This window comes from Biomphalaria glabrata, chromosome 11 (assembly GCF_947242115.1).
Source record: "Biomphalaria glabrata chromosome 11, xgBioGlab47.1, whole genome shotgun sequence".
NCBI classification, from domain to species: Eukaryota; Metazoa; Mollusca; class Gastropoda; family Planorbidae; genus Biomphalaria; species Biomphalaria glabrata.
Window position 1 is genome coordinate 6,665,319 of NC_074721.1, and position 22,001 is coordinate 6,687,319.

The 22,001-nt window shown below is 37.5% G+C and overlaps 1 protein-coding gene across 1 annotated transcript; it reads left to right on the top strand.

Moving 5' to 3' along the window:
* The first annotated feature begins 2,762 nt into the window (after positions 1 to 2,762).
* Positions 2,763 to 21,320, top strand: LOC106059987 (uncharacterized). The gene is made up of 3 exons (XM_056004307.1): positions 2,763 to 3,324; positions 17,445 to 17,570; positions 17,974 to 21,320. Exon 3 carries the CDS (start codon positions 18,415 to 18,417, stop codon positions 19,834 to 19,836), a length of 1,422 nt encoding a protein of 473 aa, XP_055860282.1. The 5' UTR covers positions 2,763 to 3,324; positions 17,445 to 17,570; positions 17,974 to 18,414; the 3' UTR covers positions 19,837 to 21,320.
* The last annotated feature ends 681 nt before the right edge of the window (positions 21,321 to 22,001 follow it).

Consider the following 22,001-nt stretch of genomic DNA (forward strand, 5'->3'; position numbering starts at 1 on the left):
AATGAACAAGCAACGAGGCCCGGCGTCTGAGTGTCATAGCGCGTGGCTTCCGAACCTAAGGTCCAGGGTTCGAATCCTGGTGAAGACTGGGATTTATAATTTGGGGATCTCTGATAAGTACCTGACATTAGTCGTTGTTCTGGCCACCGTGGACCACCGATGACCTAATATCTGGTACTGATAAGTACCTGACATAAGTTGGGGGAAAAATAAAGGCGTTTAGTGGTTGTTCTTGCCACCATAGACCACCGATGACCTTAACATCATTTGCAAGGTCTGAAAGAGAAACAAGCATTGCACAAGGATTCAATAGATTTCTAGAAAACAAAAATAGTTACAACTATAAAGTATTTTCTATTCGTAAGACCTATGACCATAAATACTTTGTTCATTTGCTAATATATTATTTCATGAAGCATCAGCGTCGTCTATGCAGAAACGTATTCTAGCCATATAAACTTTTACGATTGTTCCTATATCTGCGTCTACACGATAACAGAGTCTGTATACACAAGCCTCCCTCACAGTTTGAGAATGACTGAGTGCTGAGATCACACTATCCATAAAAACTTGTGTGTGTGTATGTGTCCCAGAACTGTTGGACTTTACTAGGAAATAAAGACATTGACCTTCAAAACTTCGAAGATCGTGCATTTCGTGTAAGATGTAAGCCCATGTGGGTTGTATGCGGGACTTTCCCGTGTCTAGGGCGGGAAGAAAGGACAAGCAAATGAACGCAAGAACTATGAACAATTTCTGAACAAAGTTTTTACATTTGTTGTTGTGATACCATAAAATTCTTTTTTTTTTGTTTGTTTGTTAGTTTTTGCAATGTATCTTTTGGAAAGTGAAAAAAAATGGTCTGACGTGTGAAATGAAATCTTCTATTCATTAAAAAAATAAGAGAATAAATCGAAAAAAAAATGTGAGTTCAAATATAATTTTATGAAATTAGAAGTTAGTTGTTAATTGACTTCCCCATCACAACTAAATCTTAAAACTTCAGACATAAATCTCATGTTTTTGTTGTGTTTTTTTTTTTGTTGTTTTTTTTGTTGTTGTTGTTTTGTAATTGTAGATCTAGGTAGATTTGTTGTTATGTTCAAACTGGTTATTTTCCCTCCCACCGTAGTAAACTTTTTGAGACCAGATGTTAAAAAAAAGTCAATCAGTTTCTCGAGCTGCGATGGCATTGCATGGTCAGCACTTGTGTCCACTTTCCCGACTGTCATATCTCGCCCGTGATTCAAAATAGAAAACAATTTCAGTATAATACAAATATATGTATAGGCTCTTAATAGTGTGCTATAATGTGGGGAGATTTTTTGATAACCAAAGGAAGAGCCTATTCTAGGGTACAACGTCCGAAAATATGAAATGTGTAATGAAGATTAATTACATATATACACACACACTCATTTCATAACCCCCCCACACACACACACACACCGAAAAAATCTTGGTTACAACATATGACATGATATTTGTGGGCCGGTTAACATGGTAATGCCCTGGTCGATTTTGATACCTAGTCCGCCCCTCAGGACATGTATTACATAAGTTGATATACACACACTGTAAAACAACAGAGACCCTCTCGGAATATTGGAAACTGCTTAGTTTGTTTGGTCTCGTCACTGGCTTTACTTTAAGGTCATTGGCTGTATACCATGGAGCATATTGGATCTGTGCAAACATTAAACAATGCCAACGAGGCGTGACATGTAGACCAAAGCTCGCGCGCCATGTTTTATAAAGAACACAGGAGTCTTTGTTTTTTGTGTGTGTCCTTTATGTTAGAGGTTCTTATAGTCTACAAGCCATCACTCTTCTATTCAGGTTCGGCATCAAACCGCCAGTATATTAGACTAAAATGATAAAAGTAGCTTGTGTTGTAGACATTTACATACATTATTTTCAGAAAACCAAAAGTAGCCGTTCCACTGGTATCGGCATGCTTCAAAATGAATTCGGATTTTCAATATTACTTTTTAGATTTTGTCATATATATAGTTTGTCCATCGTGGTTTGATGATGACCACTTTGTCATCCAGGGGGGCTGATGGCTTTGCACTGGGGTTGTATGCCTCCTCGTGTGGCTGGTGAGACCTATGTGAGCCCAGAATGTTCGGCTGCACGCTGAGCAGGCTATTCCAGCTGGAGCTAGTGTCATTGGCCTTGCTTTTCTTCCCTGGCGTTTTTCTTCTGCCAGCGTTGTTCTCTTTTCCTCAGCAACCTGTGCTTAGTTGGCCATACAAGAGTCGTTTAAGGATGCGGCGGTCTTCCATTCTGCAGACGTGTCCTGCCCATCGCAGCTGGGACTGCATCAGGATTGTGTAATCTAAAAGTGGCAGACGGACGGACCACGCAAAAATAACATCTCAACTTAAGGATGATGGTAAAAAAAAGTGCGTGATTTAGATTATATAGAAATAAATATAGATTTAGTTTGAAAACACTGATCCTCTAGCGCAAGATGAATTTTAAGTGATATATGTTTTTAGGACATAACACTCTGCCTTAGCGGTGACATCTTTTATAGTAATTTTAATTAAGCCATTGGACCTCATTCACCAATCGTAAACAAACAACATTTAGCACGTGGTGATCTATCTCTTCTATATAATTTACGATCTCATGTTTAATTCATGATGGTTGTCACGTGACAGTTTTTTTTTCGTTGTTTTATCAATAAGATCACGTGACTAAATGTTGTTTGTTTACGATTGGTGAATGAGGTCCATTGAACCCACAGCCTAGAAACCTGGAGACCACTGGCCTTGTCCAAATCACAGTCAGCACAAGGAAGAGAGAGGGAGAAATTCGGGGATGCAAATTGAAAAACTCTGGCTTGAGCTGTGTATCGCAGATAATTTCAGCACATCCTGTAATTGCGCGTTATTTAGTCTGACCCCGTTGTCAACTTTTAACGCGAGTATGTCCCGTGAGAAGCGAAGTGACAACATGGCTGAACTGGCGGAGAACAAGTCTGTCGTGGAGGGGCGGTGAGTGGGGAAGGTGGGGGAGGAGGGCCCTTTCGTTGTTATCTATTACAAGTTTACCTCGTCAGACAAGTGTGTAGAGTGCTTGAGGAATTCAATGTAAACATTAGGCCTCAATGATATGTGTAGAAGATTCGTGAAAAGGCTGTCTACACATCTCCTGTCGAGAGAAGGCCATACATTGTTTGTGTTCAACGTGTTTCTGAAATCTTGCCAAAGTAAGTTTAAATCTAGACTCGAACTCAAATTATAAACTGACAAAGAGAAACAATAATGGATTACGTTTGTCTTGTTGACCTCCGAATGCTGCATAAAGGTTAAGGTAAGTTTGGTTGTTTTATGTCATGATTTGGTCTGTGGTGAATTTAATTTAACCTAGCATAGATGTAGTAGTAGGTATGTACGCACCACTTTTTGTTATGAAATTGTATGGCTCATAAAACATAATTCTTTTTACGGACTGCTTCAACATTCTTCAAGAGACTGTCGTAAATGGCAAATAGTTATATAACACTTCTAGGCTAGATCTAGTGGCCTCAATTAGTATGGTCTATGTTTTTATGACGTTTTCTTACTATTGATACTTGGGTCTGAATACGTTATTTTTCATAATTATATTACGATTCTTATCTTATCTTATCAATTACAGACGTTCCTTAAAAGAAAATATACGCCTAATTACGTCATCCACATAACCATGTGCTACTTAAGTCCTTTATGTTTTAGGAGACTTAATCTCTGCTAAATAATTGGTTTTCCTAGCTAATTTAGGCAGCCCGCTCCATGCTATAATGGCACTATGGAATAAGGAGAACTTGTAGGAGCTTTTCCTAGCGTATGGAATAAGAAATGAGCCATTATCTTTGTGTCTTTCTTTGTGTTTTCGTTTTTATAATTTATGGCTCGCTGATTTATGTAGGCTATTATTGCTAATGTCTACAAGGCGGTGGTTCTCTCAACCCTTGTATATGGATCTGAGACATGGACACTATACAGAAAGCAACTAAGACTACTTGAGCGCTTTCACCAAAGATGCTTGCGCTCCATCATGGACATACGGTGACAAGACCGCACTACAAACAGCGATATCCTTACAAACGCCTGTATGGACAGTATATAGGGACTTCTTACGACAGTTACGCTGTGCAGGGCACGTATCCTGTATGGGAGACGAACGTATGCCAAAGGCAGTCTTTTATGGTGAGCTAAAATGTGATCTACGTAACAGGCGCCCCAAGGAAACTCTTCAAATACCAGCTTAGGCGCCAACTTGCCTTGGCTGACAAAGAAGAGAGTACCTGGTTGCATGCGGCCTCAGAACGAGACAGCTGGAGGTCACTCACAAAGGCCGCGGGATACACATTTGAGACCAAAAGAAAATCCGCTGCCGTTTACAGACGCAGACGGCGAAAAGAAAATCTAAATTGACCACTATCGGACAATGGTTATGCTTGCCCTTGGTGTAGCAAAATATGTAGGTCACAGCTGGGGCTGTATTCCTCACTTATCTTCGAACTAGAAGACAAGCCTTCTTATTATTATTGCTACTTTACTTTTTAGTCTTCTGTCCTGAAGCATCTTGGTGATTTTAGTAATATTGTTACTCGAGTCAAATGTAAATGATCAATTTTTTAAAAATAAATCTCACAGCTCTATTTGTGTGTCTGATTAATTGCAAATACAACGGTAATTATTACCAAATGTAAAATGTGTGCACTAGCTAAAGAGTAGCCTGCCCAATCTACAGTCCGACTGTGATATCTCGCCAGTGGCGCGTTAATATTCCGCCCTTCCAAACATCTACCCATAGTGCATAGTAAAGCCGAAGAGACGCGGTTCTATTGAACTCAAATATGTTTATATTATATCATGATGAAACCCCGAAGACATTCATGTCAGAAATTTATAGGTTAGGAGGCGCGGTGGCTGAGCGGTAAAGCCCTTTGGCTTCCGAGACGGGGTCCGGGGTTCAAATCCTGGTGAAGACTGGAATTTTTAATTTCGGGATCTTCGTGCGCCTCTGAGTCAAACAGCTCTAATGGGTACCTGGAAAGTAAATGCGGTTGGTCGTTGAGTCGCTAATGGTTTCCGCTGCCCACAGTTTGCGACATTGCATGTTAGTGTACAGGCCTTTTATGACGATTGGTCTAGCTTCAGCCTGCTCTTCTTTCTTGGTTAAGCGCCTATAGCCTTGGATCTAAATCAAATGCAAGCCAGCAGTCGTTGAGTTTCGGAGTTATCTCTCCCTTGCTAACTAACTTCATCTATTAATGAAGTTGAATATACTGGCTTTTTTTTTTGCATTAATTTCCCTGTATTTTTTTTAGGTTTTTAACTGAATATCCTAACCACTAGAATACACTACCTCATCTTCGTGACCGCAAAACAAGTTGGTCCGTAGCTGTTTGTTTCATATTCACAGCTAGCCTTTATAACTTCCCCACCTGGTGGCGCGCTTAATAGGAGAAGGTAGCTCCCCCACGACTCCTGCCCTTTAAGATTATGTATTAGTTTTCAATACGTCTAGAGACGTCTAATTGGTCACAGTGTTAGGTGTCTGGTGATAAAGCTCAAAGTGGTGACCAGAGAATTACGATAATAGTGAGATAGAAAAGAGGATTACTTATCTTGACCTACCCAGATAAACATCCACTTTGTACTGCCAAATTAACTGTGTAGCCGAATGTGTAGTTTTAGTCCAATAAACTAACATCTCTGTAAGAGACGATGAAAACATTGAAGGGAAATGGGGAGAAGTGGATAAAACCACCTTCAAATGACCTTAATGGTTTTGTCGATGAGTTCAACAATTAATTTTGTGTGTAAAGTGCCGAAATTTGTCTTTTAAAAATTAGTTTCTCTGTGGTAATTGCATAGGTCTATCCGTATTTGCCTAAACTCATTTTTCGCTTTTCTTTCTCTCTCTCTCATCTTTTTGTCTCATTCTCTATCTTTATATCTCTCCCATTCTCCTCTCTCTCTCTCTCTCTCACTCTCCCATTTTCCTCTCTCTCTCTCTCTCTCTCTCTCTCTGAATATATCATTTTTTCACTCTGATTTTTCATTCTTACTCTTTTCACTATCTATTCATCACTCTCCTTACTCTGTCTCACTCCTCCTCCTCTCTCTCTCTCTCTCTCTTTCATTATTTATCTCTTTATATCTCTTGCTGTCTTTCTCTTCCACTTTCTCTTTATAATTTCCTTGTCACTTATCACATTGTGTGTATTGTTTTTACATGCAGTACCTTTTTGAAAACAATGGAAAAAAAATGCAGTATGCGTTTTCGTTGAAATTATTATCAATCATATCTCCTTCACAATATTCTGGATATCTTCCTTGTGCCGACATAGGACTAAATCTAGATATTTGTTGTTACTTTCATTTAAATATGCACATTATATGCACGGGAATATTAACTGTTTGTAAAACAATAAAAACAAAAATAAGTTGATGTTTGCAACACTCTTTTTGTATTGACTAAATTATTCTGTGTCTCTACCTATTGGCCACCAAAACCATTAACTAGGATGCGTTAACCTGTTTGTCTTGAGTGATCGTGTAAATGAAAGTATAATCTGAATAAAGCTTTTTTTTTTAAAAAAAAAAAGCACTTTATGTTAAAAATGTTGTTTGTATGTATTCTTCGTAACTGAGTCAAAAGACTTTAAACCCTCGCTCCAATCTTTCTGTCTAAACACATTTCTGAGAACTATTATCATATTACTCGTATCCCTAGGGTAGATAAGTCTTGTAGAAAACGAGGTCGTTCGCTAAAAATGTTAAATTAACAATAGACCTTTTTTTTTTGTATAAGTACCGGTACCTTTCCAGACTCGAGCAACTTTTTTGTATAAGCACCGGTACCTTTCCAGACTCGAGCAACTTTTTTTTTATAGCTTTTAAAAAGACAGCACGGAAACCTTCTCTCGGATACGCCCCTCCCCTCCCATGAAATGGTCACGAACTTGAAGTGTACTGCGCATTCTAGAAGCATACGTGTTGAAAGCTGCGCTAAACAAAAGCAATTAATAAGCATATTTCCAATCGCATAAAACTTATTCTTGTTAGTCTAGATGGGGGGGGGGGGGGGGGGGGAGGACCTTTTTTTGCGAAGCAGGACGTTTTGGCGTCGCCGTTTTGGCCCCGCCGTTTTGGCGCGAAGGTCGTTTTGGCGCCAGCCGTTTTGGCGATGGGACGTTTTGGCGCGATATACATTATGTACGTTTATTGTATTATTTTTTTTTAAAGAATTATTCATATCTATGTTTTGCATGAGTGTTTGTGTTAAGACATATTTTTCACGTACTAAATGTAAATGTGTGCTTGTTTTTCACATCATTTTCTTAAATAAACATTTTGGCTTGTGTATGTGTGTTTATTAAGAGGCACACTTTTATTTTCAAAAAGTTTTTTAAGATATTACTTTAAAAAATCAAAAACAAAATGAAACGATGATAGACTAAAAATTGATGCAATTATTTGTTTACATTAACATTTGTTTATTTAATGACTGTACGGTATCTCCAGCTATACATACCAAACACTTGCTAATCTATATTATAAAGTAGAATGTGAGGGGTATGTATGTATGTATGTTACTTATAGACATCAAAACCGCTTGACCAATCTTGATAAAACTAGGCAGGAATGTTCCTTGGGTACCAACTTAGACCTTAGTGAATGTATTGTAGCCCTAAAACAAATGTAAGACCCTCAAAAAAAAAATAAAGTTGTCCGACTCTATTACAGCTATAGTATTTTATGGATCTAGGCCATGTCTACAATGTTGACATGAGAAAAGATAGAAAGGATTTAGACCTAGATCTAATTTTAAGAAATACACTTTGCGCAGATAGTTTTTTACTTTGACACATGAAAAGACAAAAGAAGATCCATTGATTTCATTATATAATAAAATTAACCTTCAATTTTGTGTTTCAAAAGCATTTTTTACATTAATTAGTTCCTTATATCTGTGATTACAGATTTCCTGACGAACATTCTTTCATTAGACAATTCCGTAATGAATCGCGTACTAAATATTAATTCGTTTGTTTACTTTATAATCCCATCCCTAGATCTAAAACTCTAATTCAACTCTAAGATGATAAAACTTCTCTTCGCACATATAGTTTTATACTTTAACACATAAACATATTAATTAAAGTCCATTCATTTCATATTTTGATCAAATAAACATTCAAATTTGGTTTTCTAAAGCTACATTCGCCTACTAAAAGGTGCGAAACCGAGTTGAGATAGGCCTAGATCTATATTCATTCATGAATCGCGTACTAAATATAATTTCGTTTAATTGTTCACTTTATAATCCCATTCATTTAACAAAGCTATCGCTCTTTTCGTTTTTAATAGATAAGAATGTATCGACTTCGGGTAAACCCATTTTCGCAAACCTAATTTTATTTTCGTAGCGAAAGAGAAATAACGTGAAAGGATCATTAGCTAAGTTTAACATACATATAAATCCAATCCACTAGATTATTCAAAAGCATTTTTTACATAAATTAGTTCCTGATATCTACAGATTTCCTGGCGAACATTCTTTCATTAGACATTACCAAATGGTTACACATTAACACATCTCTCTTCTTCAAAACTTCTTGAGGTCTGAGTCTATTTCTAGGCCTAGGTCTAAAACTCTTACTGAACTCTAAGATGATAAAACTTCTTTTCGCAAAGATAGTTTTATGCTTTAACACATAAACATACTAATTATTGTCCATTCATTTGATATTTTAATCAAATTAACATTCAAATTTGTTTTTCTAAAGCATTTTTAATACATTCGTTCGCTGTTCGCTAAAGCTGCGTAGCCGTGTTGAGATAGGCCTATATTCATTCATGAAAAAAAGCTCACGCATGCGCAGCACAGAACTCTAGATTAGTGTAGATTTAGATCTACGTCTACCTCAAGATCTACTTTATACTTTATACACATGAACATACAAAATTTAGTCTATTCATCTCAAATTTTAATCAAATATATGTAGGCCTACAAGCAAATGTTTTAATTTGAAAAAAAAAATGGATTTAAGCCTATTAGCTATTTTGATTTCATAGTTTCATTCACACTATTTTTACATTGACACTTTCGCTTTACTTATTACATTATTATTTCGTTTAATTGTTTACAAAACACTCTCAGTGACTATATCGACAGTAATGCGCAAATAAAGACCCGCGGGTCGCGGGTAACATATGTCTAGTAATAAGTAAAAATATAATACATGTTTCTCAAAATACTGTAAGTTAAGTATACATAGACACCATGGTTATTTGCCTAAGTCGCTGGAATTCAAGGGTTCATTAAAAAGTTGTGTGCAAGTCCCTTGAGGTATTCAATGATGTTCCTCTGTTGATAAGTTTGTACAATTACATTGATTCTCTTGTCTGTGTCAATATACTTTTTTCGTTTAGAAAGAGGCTGGTCTCCCCGGATATATTGTTCATATATAAGGTCACGGCCTTTCTGGACAGCTCGTATTCCATCAATGAATTTCCATATGGTTGGGTGGCCCATTCCAAACTCGGCTTGTAGTCGCCGATGTGCTGCTTCCGCAAAAATTGTTTGTTCGATTATCCCCATTGAGTGTTCTCTGATAGACAGACCACATAGGAGCACATCGTCGAGTTGTACTGCGGTTTAGACGTCCAATAGAAGTGTCCTCAAACCAGTTGATTATCGGAGTAAGATGTACAGGCAGCTCATTTGCCAGAGTTTCAACAGCCATATCCAAGTCCTCGATGGGAACAACTGCTAGTGCAACTATCATTCTAGCTGCCAAAGCAAATTCTGGATCATTGTTGTACATTGAAAGAAGATTTTCATCTGTCAATTTCTTTCGCATATTTTTTGTCAGATGAAACAAGCAGCCAAGTATTGCACTTAACGGATATGTTGACTGAAGAGCTCCGATAGCAGCCTGCTCAAAGTCCATAGAAACAGATGAAGGGTTAAGATCTGGCCACAACTCTTTCACTGCTTCAAACATGCGGCGATATGTTTCTCCTTCTTTGTTTAGCAGAAGTGCATATAGGACAGGCAGGACAAAACCACCTCTTTCTACCATAATAACGTATATCTGTGAGAATATAGAAGGGGAGATTCTGAATGTTCCATCCACGTAAAGCTTTTTCATTTGACTGCTCCAGCTGCCATTTGATTCTTTACCAAATAGTAAAATTCTTTTATTGTCATTTTCTCCAGAGTCATACAAAAGAAACCTTTCTGTCAGCTCAGTGAAACTATATAGTTCTGGTATTCAATTGGACTAGTCAAAGTTGACCTATGTTCAGGCTGTGGAGGAGCTCCTTGAATTTCGTTTCTTTTACGCTGAATTACTTTACGCAAAGCGTCTTTCTTAGGCAATTTTGCATGCACTGCTGCTAAAGTTCCCTGTAGAGCGCTATTTATGATACAAGATGGGATCTCTGTGGAAGAAGCAGACCTCTTTTTAGTTGTTGTTAAAATAGAGGCAGCCTGAAGTTGTGCAGCATCACATCCATGGCTGTGCTGGCCTAGTTGATTTAGAACAAGGTCGTTGTTTACAGCATCTGTGTGGAGACGAGCTCTACATTCATTTTTAAGTTCACAACGCCAGAACTTCTTAGAGTGGTCTGCACTAAACTTATCGAAAACATAGAGATATCCTTCATGCGAAATTTTGTCTTTTTCTCGCTTCGACCGGACTTTTTCCATTTTTTATATAGACTGCCACCAGGTTTTTAGTTAGAAATATAATAGAATAAAATGGCGAAAGTTTTTCTAGTCTGTCTGCGTACTGGATAAAATGATTAGTGAATGGTCCAAACTACGCGAGCTTATAAAGACGTCGGGGCGAAGAGATTGAAAGAGAGGGGTAGACTTTGAGCCGCTCTCGGGATTAAAGATTAAGGATTATAAATTCGCACCTAGGGATGTCAAGTGGACTGCTAGAAACAGATTATCGTCTTACGCGTGAGAGAGGGGAGGGGTTGAGGAAAGAGTATATACAAGGAGTGAAATGTGAGCAGAAGAGAGTGGGCGGGATAGGTGTCACATGTAATGACCATTCCCAAGGAGATGATAGCCAGACGCATGACGCCAACGACCAGTGATCGGTGCTGGTCTTGTCTTCATTTGTTTAACTCTACCTGCGTCAATGCGAGATGTGTCACCCAAATCACCCCTACCCAATTTCTCAAAATATATCTTTTCAAAGTATCTTAGTGTCGTGAATTTGTTTCTATCTATTGTCGCCCATAGTGTTTGTTTACATTGGTGGATTCACGTTAGAGTTTGTACTGACCACATACCGTGTCTTGATCTTTACTATGTGTGGAGCCATTGTCGTCATTCAGCGTAATAGAGCTTTAGATGTTAACATGTTTTTTGTTATATTAAAGTGTGACACTTAGCTAGTTCGTATATTACACAAATGTCAAATAAAAAACAAAATCTTTTGGAAAGAAATCCAAAAATGTCTTCCAGTGCGATTAGCAGAACTCACATATAGCATGTCATTACCATTCAGGAATCTGACTTATTATAGGCCTATATTCATGAAATAAGCAAAACCTTTATAATTAAAAAAAACAAACAATTCGCTGAACGGTGTGAGAATTCATACTATACATACAATATTATGGTAGAGTGAAATAAACATTATTATAAAAGTTACGTGCTTATTAAATTATCGTCAAATGATATCTCGCGCCAAAACGTCCCGTCGCCAAAACGGCTCGCGCCAAAACGGCGGCGCCAAAACGTCACGTACCGTTTTTTTCTTTCATGCGTCTAATTTTTGTTTTCACTTCTGCTACAGATGCGCCACTTACAATTTAGAAGTTTCAGTCCTTTGAAGTCTGGTCATTTGTACATATTAGGTTAGTTATACACACTCGTGTAGGGTAGACGAAACTATTACCTCAGTAGTTGTTAACATTTTTATTTTGCCTTTCGAATTTTAATTTATCATTTCCGTGTGACCTATAGACTAATTAAAATTTATGAACACTGTTTGCAGTTTAAATTGAATTAGCTTTAGCAAGCATTCAAAATTTGCCTTGCTTTCGCCAAATCTATAATGTAAAGAGACAAAGAGTTAATGTCCTGATGTATTTCTACCATTTGCATTTATTTAACTGCTTGCTGGCATCAGTATCAGAGAGGCATAACCAAGATTAGAGTTCCAGTGGCTCTACCAGTCATTGACGACTTTATTTACTTTAGTTAAATTTATTTAATTGATGATTTCCTAGACATGACATTGCTTCCTCAAATATGTCGGACCATCTGGATTTTACTTAGAGTGACTAAAGGCCAATAAAGTCTCTAAAAAAAAGTTGAAATTGTCAGCATTTTTCTAATAATGAAAAGCTTAATAAAGTAACAAAAAATATGTGGAAGTCTAACGAAAAGAAAGAACATTATAATCAAAACAACTTCAAATACAAACAGTTACACTAAACCAACGAGTTATTTTTGTTGTTGTTGTTGTTTTGGTCGAATTAGTTTTATAAACATATCGGTCAATTTGAGCCTCAGAATAGCCAGTGAATTAGATTCCCGTGAAAGATTTTTTTTCCTAAAAATTGGTTATTATTTTTTGCTTCATCTTGTTTATCTTGGGGTGAAATGCGCCACTTGTAATTGTGCAATGCGCCACTTGTAATTGTGCAAAGCGCCACTTTTGTCGCATGCATCATAGGTTGGCCACTCGTGGTCTAGACCTATTAAAAATTTGTGACAATTATTACTAACTCGATTCAAAATAGTTGATGCAATTTCCCTCTATAAGTATTTTTACAAAGCTTATATCAACTCACTCTGCGTGTCTGTCTGTCCATCTGGTAAAAATTTTTTACTGTTATTTGTCCCGCATTCAATCTCTGATGAAGCTGAAATTGTGGACAATTATTATTATTTCTTGTACCTGAAAAAAGAATAATTAATTTAAAAAATTCACCAGTTAGCAATTAATTGTTTTTGGCACCTCAAACAAGAGAAAGAAACTGTACTTAACAGATGCGGTGGTATAAGTTGAATTAGTGGAACAACTTTTTTTTATGCATTTAAAAAGCGATCACGGAAACACTAACTCAGATACCCCCTTCTTTCCCACCACCCCTTTTTATTTCCAAACTGGTCCATACAAGTGATAGGATCATAGCACATTGAGAAGGCTAGAAGCATACAATTAGCGCTAAACAAATCCAGATCTATTAAAAAGTTAAATCCATGACTGATCCAAACTATTTAATACAATTACACTTCATAAAAGTTTTGACTTTTTTAGAGTATTTTTTAAAAATGTTTTTTTCTTGTTTATATGTCGCATGTTTAGATCTGACACGAACTGGGTTGTGTTTGCTGAACGCCCGTACGGAAACCTTCTCTCATCTTCTTCTTCCTCTCACACGCCTACAAATGAGATAAGACCAGAGCTTATAGTAGGCTCCTTCCCTTCCCCCGTTACCATTCAGTATTAAGCTGACTGAAAGACTACAACACTACTAACACATTTAATTTAGTTGTGAAATCCACACATTCATCCTAGTAAACAATTAACACGAGGTGGTTAAGTGGTAAAACGCTTGGTTTCCGAATCGCAGAGTCTTGGGTTCGAACCCTGGTGAAGACTGGAGTTTTAATTTCGGGATCTTAAGGGCGTCTCGGATTACACCCAACTCAAATGGGTACCTGACATAAGATGAGTAAAAGAAAAGGCAGTAGGTCGTTGTGCTGGCGACATATCACCCTCGTTAACCGAGGGGCCATAACAATTACAAAGAGTAGTGGCTCAACCAATGGGCATCAGGAAACACAGGCAGAGCCATATACAAAGAAATGACCATGCCAAACATCTGGACAGTATTAACTTCCTCCCCCGCAAAGAACAATCTACAATCTTCCAACTAAGAATAGGACACACACTTCTGTTAAATTACCATCTTAACAAATTAAATTCATCACACTTCTCCATTGTAGATACTGCGCCCACCCTTATGAAACCGTAAACCACATCCTCTTTGAATGCCCCTTCCTAATCCATCTTAGGCAGACTCCGTTACCACTGACCTACATAACCAACACCCTGTACGGCAGTGCTGAACAACTGAAGAGAACAGCACACTATTTTTCCTTGGCACAGTCTGCAAAAGAGCTCACAGCCCAGCAGCAAAAAGCTGTGGGCCACAGAATCACATGACCTTTACATTATCTGCCCTATAGACCGCATGGTCTGAAAGGGGAACTTTACTCTTTTTTTAAACACTTAACCCATTCCCAACCCAAGCTTGTGTAAGTTATAACTTACGTTATAACAATAATGCTGAATCTTCAGTTTGCAAAGGGTACAAGCAGTCTCATTAAGTTAATGTCAATCTTTTGACTTTAAAGAGATTGATAAAGATCTAGTTTCCAATTTTCACTTACATCTAGTTTTCCATATTTGTAGTTAGATCTAGTCTCTACGTTTCAACTTAAATCTAGTTTCCATGTTTCAACATAGATCTAGTTTCCATGTTTCAACATAGATCTAGTTTCTATCGTTCCATCCTAAATCTAGTTTCCATGTTTCAACATAGATCTAGTTTCTATCGTTTCAACTTAAATCTAGTTTCCATGTTTCAACATAGATCTAGTTTCTATCGTTTCAACTTAAATCTAGTTTCCATGTTTCAACATAGATCTAGTTTCTATGTTTCATCTTGTGGCCACAGATCGTTTCGAAACGTAAATTCTGAACCTACAATATTGTGACGCGGAAATAAAACTTAGACACTATAGTCGTTTGTAAGTCCTTTTTTGCTTCCCCCTTCCCCTTGTTTTTTTTACAAAGCTTTTATCAATTCACTCTGTCTGACTGAGTGATGCAAATCACGTTATCTCTCCCATTAACAATTCTCGGATCAAATGGAAGTGCACAAGATTTGTCCCTGACAGTGAGTTGATCTTCGTAAATACAACAGAATTAGTATCCTTAGAAAAAGGAAGAACTATACTATTTATCTTGGCAGTAGGTCACCACATCGTCTTACCCTCTTGAGCGTTTCATATGTTGAGAACTTCTGGTCTAGGGTCACTTGCATAAAAAAAACAACACTTTATGCCACGGGGAAGGAAAGATTTGACATCCTTGACTTAGGACAGGATAGCAGACATTGAAAAATAAAAAATAACCACACTTGTGGCTCATGTGACAACTGACAGAGTAATCAGTGGCGTAGCTAGGATGTGGGTTTGGGGGGTGGGGGTGTCCGCGTGTTAAAATCTCACTGGGCTCCCACTTAAAGGGGGCCCCGAAATGTGTGTCGAAATTTGGTTTTACATTAAATATTAGGCCTCTATCTCATGCCATGATGTCGAATGTCCAAATGCAGGGGCCCGTAAAGAGGTCAAGCATCCCCCACCGGCCTCCATATCCCTAGTTACGCCACTAAGATTAATCAATTCTATAAACAATTCAAACAATCAATTTTGATGAACGTGTTAAAAGCTGAAACACTCAAGACTTAGTAAATCAAGTTTTGTATTCTTAATCTTCTGAACAAATAGTAGTCTCTATATATTAATTAAAACATTTGACGCGGTAAACGTAACTACTGGGGTGTAGTGCCTTCTTATATGGAAGAAATTGATGTTTATTTAATTACTTCGTTCCGTCGATCTAGAAGTAGAAGGCTCGCACAGTTTTCTTAGCTTCTTCTGTTGAACTTCCATGCTAACCCACACTACTCACATGCATAGGCGTAGCTAGGATGGGGGGGGGGGGGAGAGGGGAAAATTTGAAAATCCCCCCGAGCCCCCATTTAAAGGGGGACCCCAAATTGAGGGCTTATAAATATAATAAATATTGAATATTAAATATTTCGCAAAATGCAGGGGGGTCTCGAAGAAGTCAAGCCCCCGAGCCCCCAATTGATGGCTAATTCCTAGCTACGCCAATGCTCACATGGACAAATTTGGTTATTCTATTATTAAACAAAACCAGATAAGAAGTGAGTACATTTTTTTAAAGGTTAAAGTTAAAGTTCAATGACCTTTGTTTCCCCCCCCCCCCTCTTTATTTTTCTTGTTTTTCTCAAATTGTAATCCTGACAAAGTGCTTACTATGTGTAATTGTTCTTGATTGGGTCAGCTTGACTTTACAACCAGGATGCTAGAGATTTTGTTCTTTTCTATTTCCTTTTTTTTTTCCTTTCAGCAAAATCTTGGCCGATCATCTTTAGGCTCTTTATGCAGTGGGAACATACAGAGATGATCTTTTCCCCAGCTCCGTACTGCCTGCAGGGTATTAGTCATTCTTTTCAGCAGCTTCGTACTTCCTGCAGGGTAGTATTATTCATTCTTTTCATCAGCTCTGTACTGCCTGCAGGGTGGTATTATTCATTCTTTTCATCAGCTCCGTACTGCCTGTAGGGTCTTAGTCATTCTTTTTACCAGCTTCGTACTGCCTGCAGGGTATTAGTCATTCATTTCACCAGCTCCGTACTGCCTGCAGGGTCTTAGTCATTCTTTTCACCAGCTCCGTACTGCCTGCAGGGTATTAGTCATTCTTTTCACCAGCTCCGTACTGCCTGCGGGGTATTAGTCATTCTTTTCACCAGCTCCATACTGCCTGCAGGGTATTAGTCATTTCATCAGCTCCTACAGGGTCTTAGTCTTATTCATGCCTTTGAAACATTTCTTTTTCCATATTGTTAACCTTTTGAGACTTAAGAACCTTTGCAATCCACACATTCTGATTGTGCACACACATACAGTCACACACATACACACATACAGTCACGCACATACACACATACAGTCACACACACATACGCACATACAGTCACACACACATACACTCACCATGCTTAGCCCCCCCCCCCCACCACACCCCCAGCATTGCAAGCAGAGCCCACTGAAGTACGTCTGCACTCAGCACAATTTGATAACCCAATTATCTTTGCATTAATCATCTCTTCATTTCAAGTGAGTACTTGATCCTAACGTATACTCGTGCTGGGCAAGGCTGAATCCGTGGAGAGAAACACGCTATATTTAAATTCACATTGATAGGACGCTTTGGAGTCGTGACGTGTTTACTGAAAAAATTACAACGCTTTAAAAAAAATATCACAAGATTGATCGACATCCCTTGCCTTTGATTTAGTCAAATTTCTAATGGAAATACACGCATTCTTATTTGGTCCACATGTTAGTCAATTTTTTTTTAGTTTTATTTTGGATTGCTTTTTAAACCTTGTTTTTTTCTATTGTTAATTTTTTTAAAGTTATTTTTAGAGTTCTATTTTTGAGTTATTGTATAGGTTGCTTTTGTGTGTGTGTGTGTGTCTTATAGTTCTTCTTATATAGATGGTTGATTTTAGCACTCAATTGTCTCTGAAATGGTCATAGTTATCTACTTTTTCTTCATGGTTGTTTCATTTCAGAATGAGAATAGTCAGAGACCAGCATCAAGAATAAATCGCAACTTTCAGAAATCAAAAGGGAAAATTGACTAATTCTCTAAGTCCATTCATCACTTGACTACCCCCTGGTCCATTACGTAAAATCAAGTAAGTAAACGGGGAATGCGATGGTTATCAATGTCGCTGACTGCACTTTAACCTTCAATATACGCACTAACAATAAAATGTTTCTAAGAATTAAAAGATAAATATCTCAGTTGGAGGAAGTAACTCTGTCGAGAAGTTCTAGTGTGAAAGTATCTTTCAAGAGCAGTGACGCTATCCTGTTTAAGTCTTCTCCAGTCTTGGTCAGTTGACCTACACTGCAAGCTGTGGCCAAGAGAAGAGCAAAGCGATTCACTAAGTTCATCTACCTTATAAGTGAATTCAAGTGGATTGTTTTGTTTTTGTTTTGTTTTACGTTAAATTTAGCCACATCTTTACTTTTAATTTAAAGAAAAAACTATATATATTTAAAAGATATTTTCATGTTGTTTTTTCTTCTTTTCAGGAAAATTTGGAATAATCTTTGCCATGACTTGAAATTAAAGATGAAACTAATAGTTTATCCTTTCAATTTTGATTGAATATGTAATGGCTGACAGCAAAAACAAGCCAGACGTTCTTTTACTTCTTGTGTATGGTTTATCAAATTTCTCCTCAAATACCAAACAACTCTGAAGCTGTGAGTGCAGTCTCTTAAAAATTGGTCAACAATGTCTGGATACTTCCACGGAAACTAACATTGTTTCACTAAGTACCAAAATGTAATCAGATATATATTGTCAAGATGTAAGCTGAATTTTCTTTCATTAATTAAAGTTTTTCTCCTCTAACAAATTTTTGTTTCATAAAATCTCGGGAGAAACTTTTTAACAGTTCACATAACCTAACACGTAACATCGTTCGTTAATCTTTACCCATTCAAAAACTATGACCAACGTATTCTAAAATGAACGAAACAAATGTGATTATTATAGTTGCGGTCATCGCAGGGGGTCTGTTCGTCATTGTCATTGTTGGCCTGACCGTCTTTCTCCTCCTCCAACGTCGACGCAAGAGGTCACAGCTGACCAATGCTCCCAAGACAGCGACCAACGGAAGGTCAGGTCTGAGCTCAAGCCTCTATGGCACGTCTGGAATTAACGACGACGATTCTGAGGCTTCTTTCGGAAGACACAGTACAACACACGACTCTGATGAAGCCTCTGGGTTCGAGAACAATAACGTTGACACACACGCAACCCCTTACAACCGAAAATCAACTAATGGGATTAAAGTTTTACCGAAAATTGCAGCCAAACCAGCCAGAGTGTCCGTTATAAACCATGACAGCAGGACAGAAAGTTTTCAACCAAGCTTTCATCACTACGATACACCTGGAGCTAATATTCATGATGGGCTTCAAACAAACAGATTCTCTCAGACTAAAACAGCTCTTGAAAACGTTTACAAAAAATTGCCAACTATTTCTTCAAAAATAGCCAAATCTTGTAGCGATTCAAGCATCGACCAGACAACGGTAGCTAAAACTGTCAAATCTCTACCTGTCATTCCCAAGAAACCAATCAGCGCGCCGGTGTTAAACGACACTACAGAAGCACGGAACCAAATCCCGCCCAAACCAGCAATTATTGCCAAACCATTTTACTTGCAAACAACAAACACATCAACTACAATGAATACTAAAACGAGTGACTTTCTAAAACATCAAGAAAATATTCACCAATTTGTACCCGCCATTCCTCCCAAACCTTCTTTCATACCGCCTCCCAGCATACCAGCCACATTCGATCATTCTGAAAGGCAAGCTAAATATACCCACGTAGAACGGAAGAGCTACCCAAAGATTTCACCGCCAGTTTTAGCTAAGCCAAGCTCCAAATTGGCCCCCATCCAACACATGAGAGGTAAAGACAACCAAGGATTTGTCAGTGACGACTCCGGGTACACCACTGTGGACTCGACTGTCCACTCGGTGGACAGCTCACTCTACTTAAGCCGTAAGTTAAAACAAAACTGGGAGAAATCTTCGGACATGCGACGCATTCATGTGGCCGACTCCAACAGAACTGAGCCTTACGCTGTGATAGAAATATTCGACCAAAAAGAACAAAACCAAAAAACATCGGTGCCGCCACCACCTGTCGGTCCCAGTCAGCTGACCGTTGCGAACTTTCTTTTGAATTTAAACCGCCAAAATGTCTCCACGAATGATTCTTCCATTCCGCCTGAAAACTTTTACTTTGAGTTGGAGAAACAATACGAAGCTACAGATTCCGCGATGAAAGTTGATGCGGATTTGTACAATTCTAGACCAAGATCAACTCCTAATGTTCGATATCTTCGTGAGCTTAAGGAGACGGATGTATGATTTATAAGGTCTGTTCAGTTCTTTGGAGCAGTGTACAATGCGTGTGGAATAACAGTTTTATGTAGACCTAAGCAGTTCTGTATGATTGATATAGACTGGATGCTTTGTTTTAAAATGTTGCCTTTGATGTATTTGTAATATTTTTGAAATACTTTTTATAGTACAATGGAGTTCTGTATGTTAGAATTAACGTTTGGTGTAGTGTGCAAACCAATAGAGTAATTTGTGATCGATATGCATGTGTTTGTACTTGTAGCCCTATTGAACGATTAATGATAGTATGTAGCGCTCAAATGAAAAGTTGTTTTTTTCAAAGCTTATAGCAACTCACTCTGTCCGACATCCATTCTTGGAACAAGTTGAAACTTTACACCAATAAAAAAATAACTAGTTAATACATTAATTATTGGTAACTAATTATCTTGTTTAAAATCAAACAAAGAAAAAAAATGTTACTTATTAAGAAATGTAACTGTATATATGGAGTTATTACCTTTATTACGTTTTGTACACGTTTTCTGTCCCACTTCCCTTTCTGGAATGTAGTTAAAATTTTGCCTAATTATCCATAGTCGATTATAGTTATTTAAAAACTGAGGCTAGAATATCTTTTTTTTCTTTTCGAATAAATATTTGTGTAAAAGGCCAAAGTTTCAAGTACAAACTGAATAAAGTAGGCTGTCTTAGTGAGTGGTATGCACTTTGGACCGTCGTATCACAAAGGTCCTAAGTTCGAAACTTCCTACTGCCATCATCCCCTGCCGTCCTGTAGTAAGTTTGGGCTAGGTAGTCATTGTCTTTTCTGAAGCACGTCTGAAACATTGGAATCAACAATCTACTGATATTATGTTTCAAACTTTTTGTTTTCACCTTTTATTGTCAGGGGCGTTTCTGGTCCAAAGTTACCCTTTCTCTCCATTTATTTGTTTTGTTTCGAAATTACTTTTCAAGGGAATTACATGTGAAAAGTTTTTACAAGATGAATAATTGTAGGTAAATTTAGGAGCTGCAATATATCGCTACTGTATGAACCCCATCGCCTTACACTCCCCTTCACAATGCTAACATCTTTATGTTACGCCACAGTGTGTTGTGTTTTTAGCAGTTTTCGAGAAGTACAAACCGTGTGCAATAGTTGAAAGATGTTTATAAGATCAACTTTTTTAGTCTGATAAGAAACACAAACACTTGCTTTTAATACTCTTGCTTAACAAAAGACTTTAACGGTTTCCTATAATGTAGCCGGTATTATAAGTCAATCTTTGTGCTTTAATATTTAACGGACAGACATATTGTTGTATATTTTGATTTTGTATCTACCGAGTTCATTGAACTTTGATCATTTATTTATTACCAAAGAATGTGCACAAACCTGTATACTTACATGTAAATATATTTGTCTATACTTGTTGACCTATACACAGGGATGTAAATGGGTTACAAGTATATTTTGTAAAGAGATTAAAAGATTGTTCCGGTTCATTTGTAATGTCTTTGTTTTTTATTTTCTGTAATGTAAATAGTCCTTCCTGGGCATATGATGTCAAACGTATCAGTTCCTATGGCTTAGGCACATGATGTGTAACGTATCAGTTCATATTCATATGTTGAACGTATCAACTCTTATAGGGCATATGATGTTAAACTTATCAGTTCTTATGACATAGGCATTTGGTGTCAAACGTATCAAACATGGTTAGCACAACTTACCTTTGTAAATGTCAAAAATGACATAAATGTCATCTACCCTTTAGAATTTGGGTAGTTTCGAGGAAGTGCTAAAAATTGCGAATCGTTGCAGAGATTCAAATTCAATTCAGATTCACGAGCCTCGGTTTGGAGGCCCAGCTTCATTACATAACACTTCGCCACCAAGCCATTTGTCCATATAAGTGAACACTGAGTTATTATTTTCTAGTTAATTAAATCACACATAATTACAATGAAGTAAAAAAAAAAGTCTTGAATGCAAAGGGAAATAACTAAAAATTGAAATGAAACCAAGGAATTTTATTCGAGCTTGATTCTTTTTTTATGCAAATAATTTTTTTACCAGTCGCAAGATTAAAAGGAGAATGATATATAAACGACTGTATTGAAATTGTATTTTAAGCCATAGATGTTCATTTTCGCACAGCGCACAGCTCAAGGGCAAAACTAATAAT

Excerpts from the sequence above, each read along its gene's own strand:
- LOC106059987 (XM_056004307.1), top strand. The coding sequence starts at position 18,415 with ATGAACGAAACAAATGTGATTATTATAGTTGCGGTCATCGCAGGGGGT.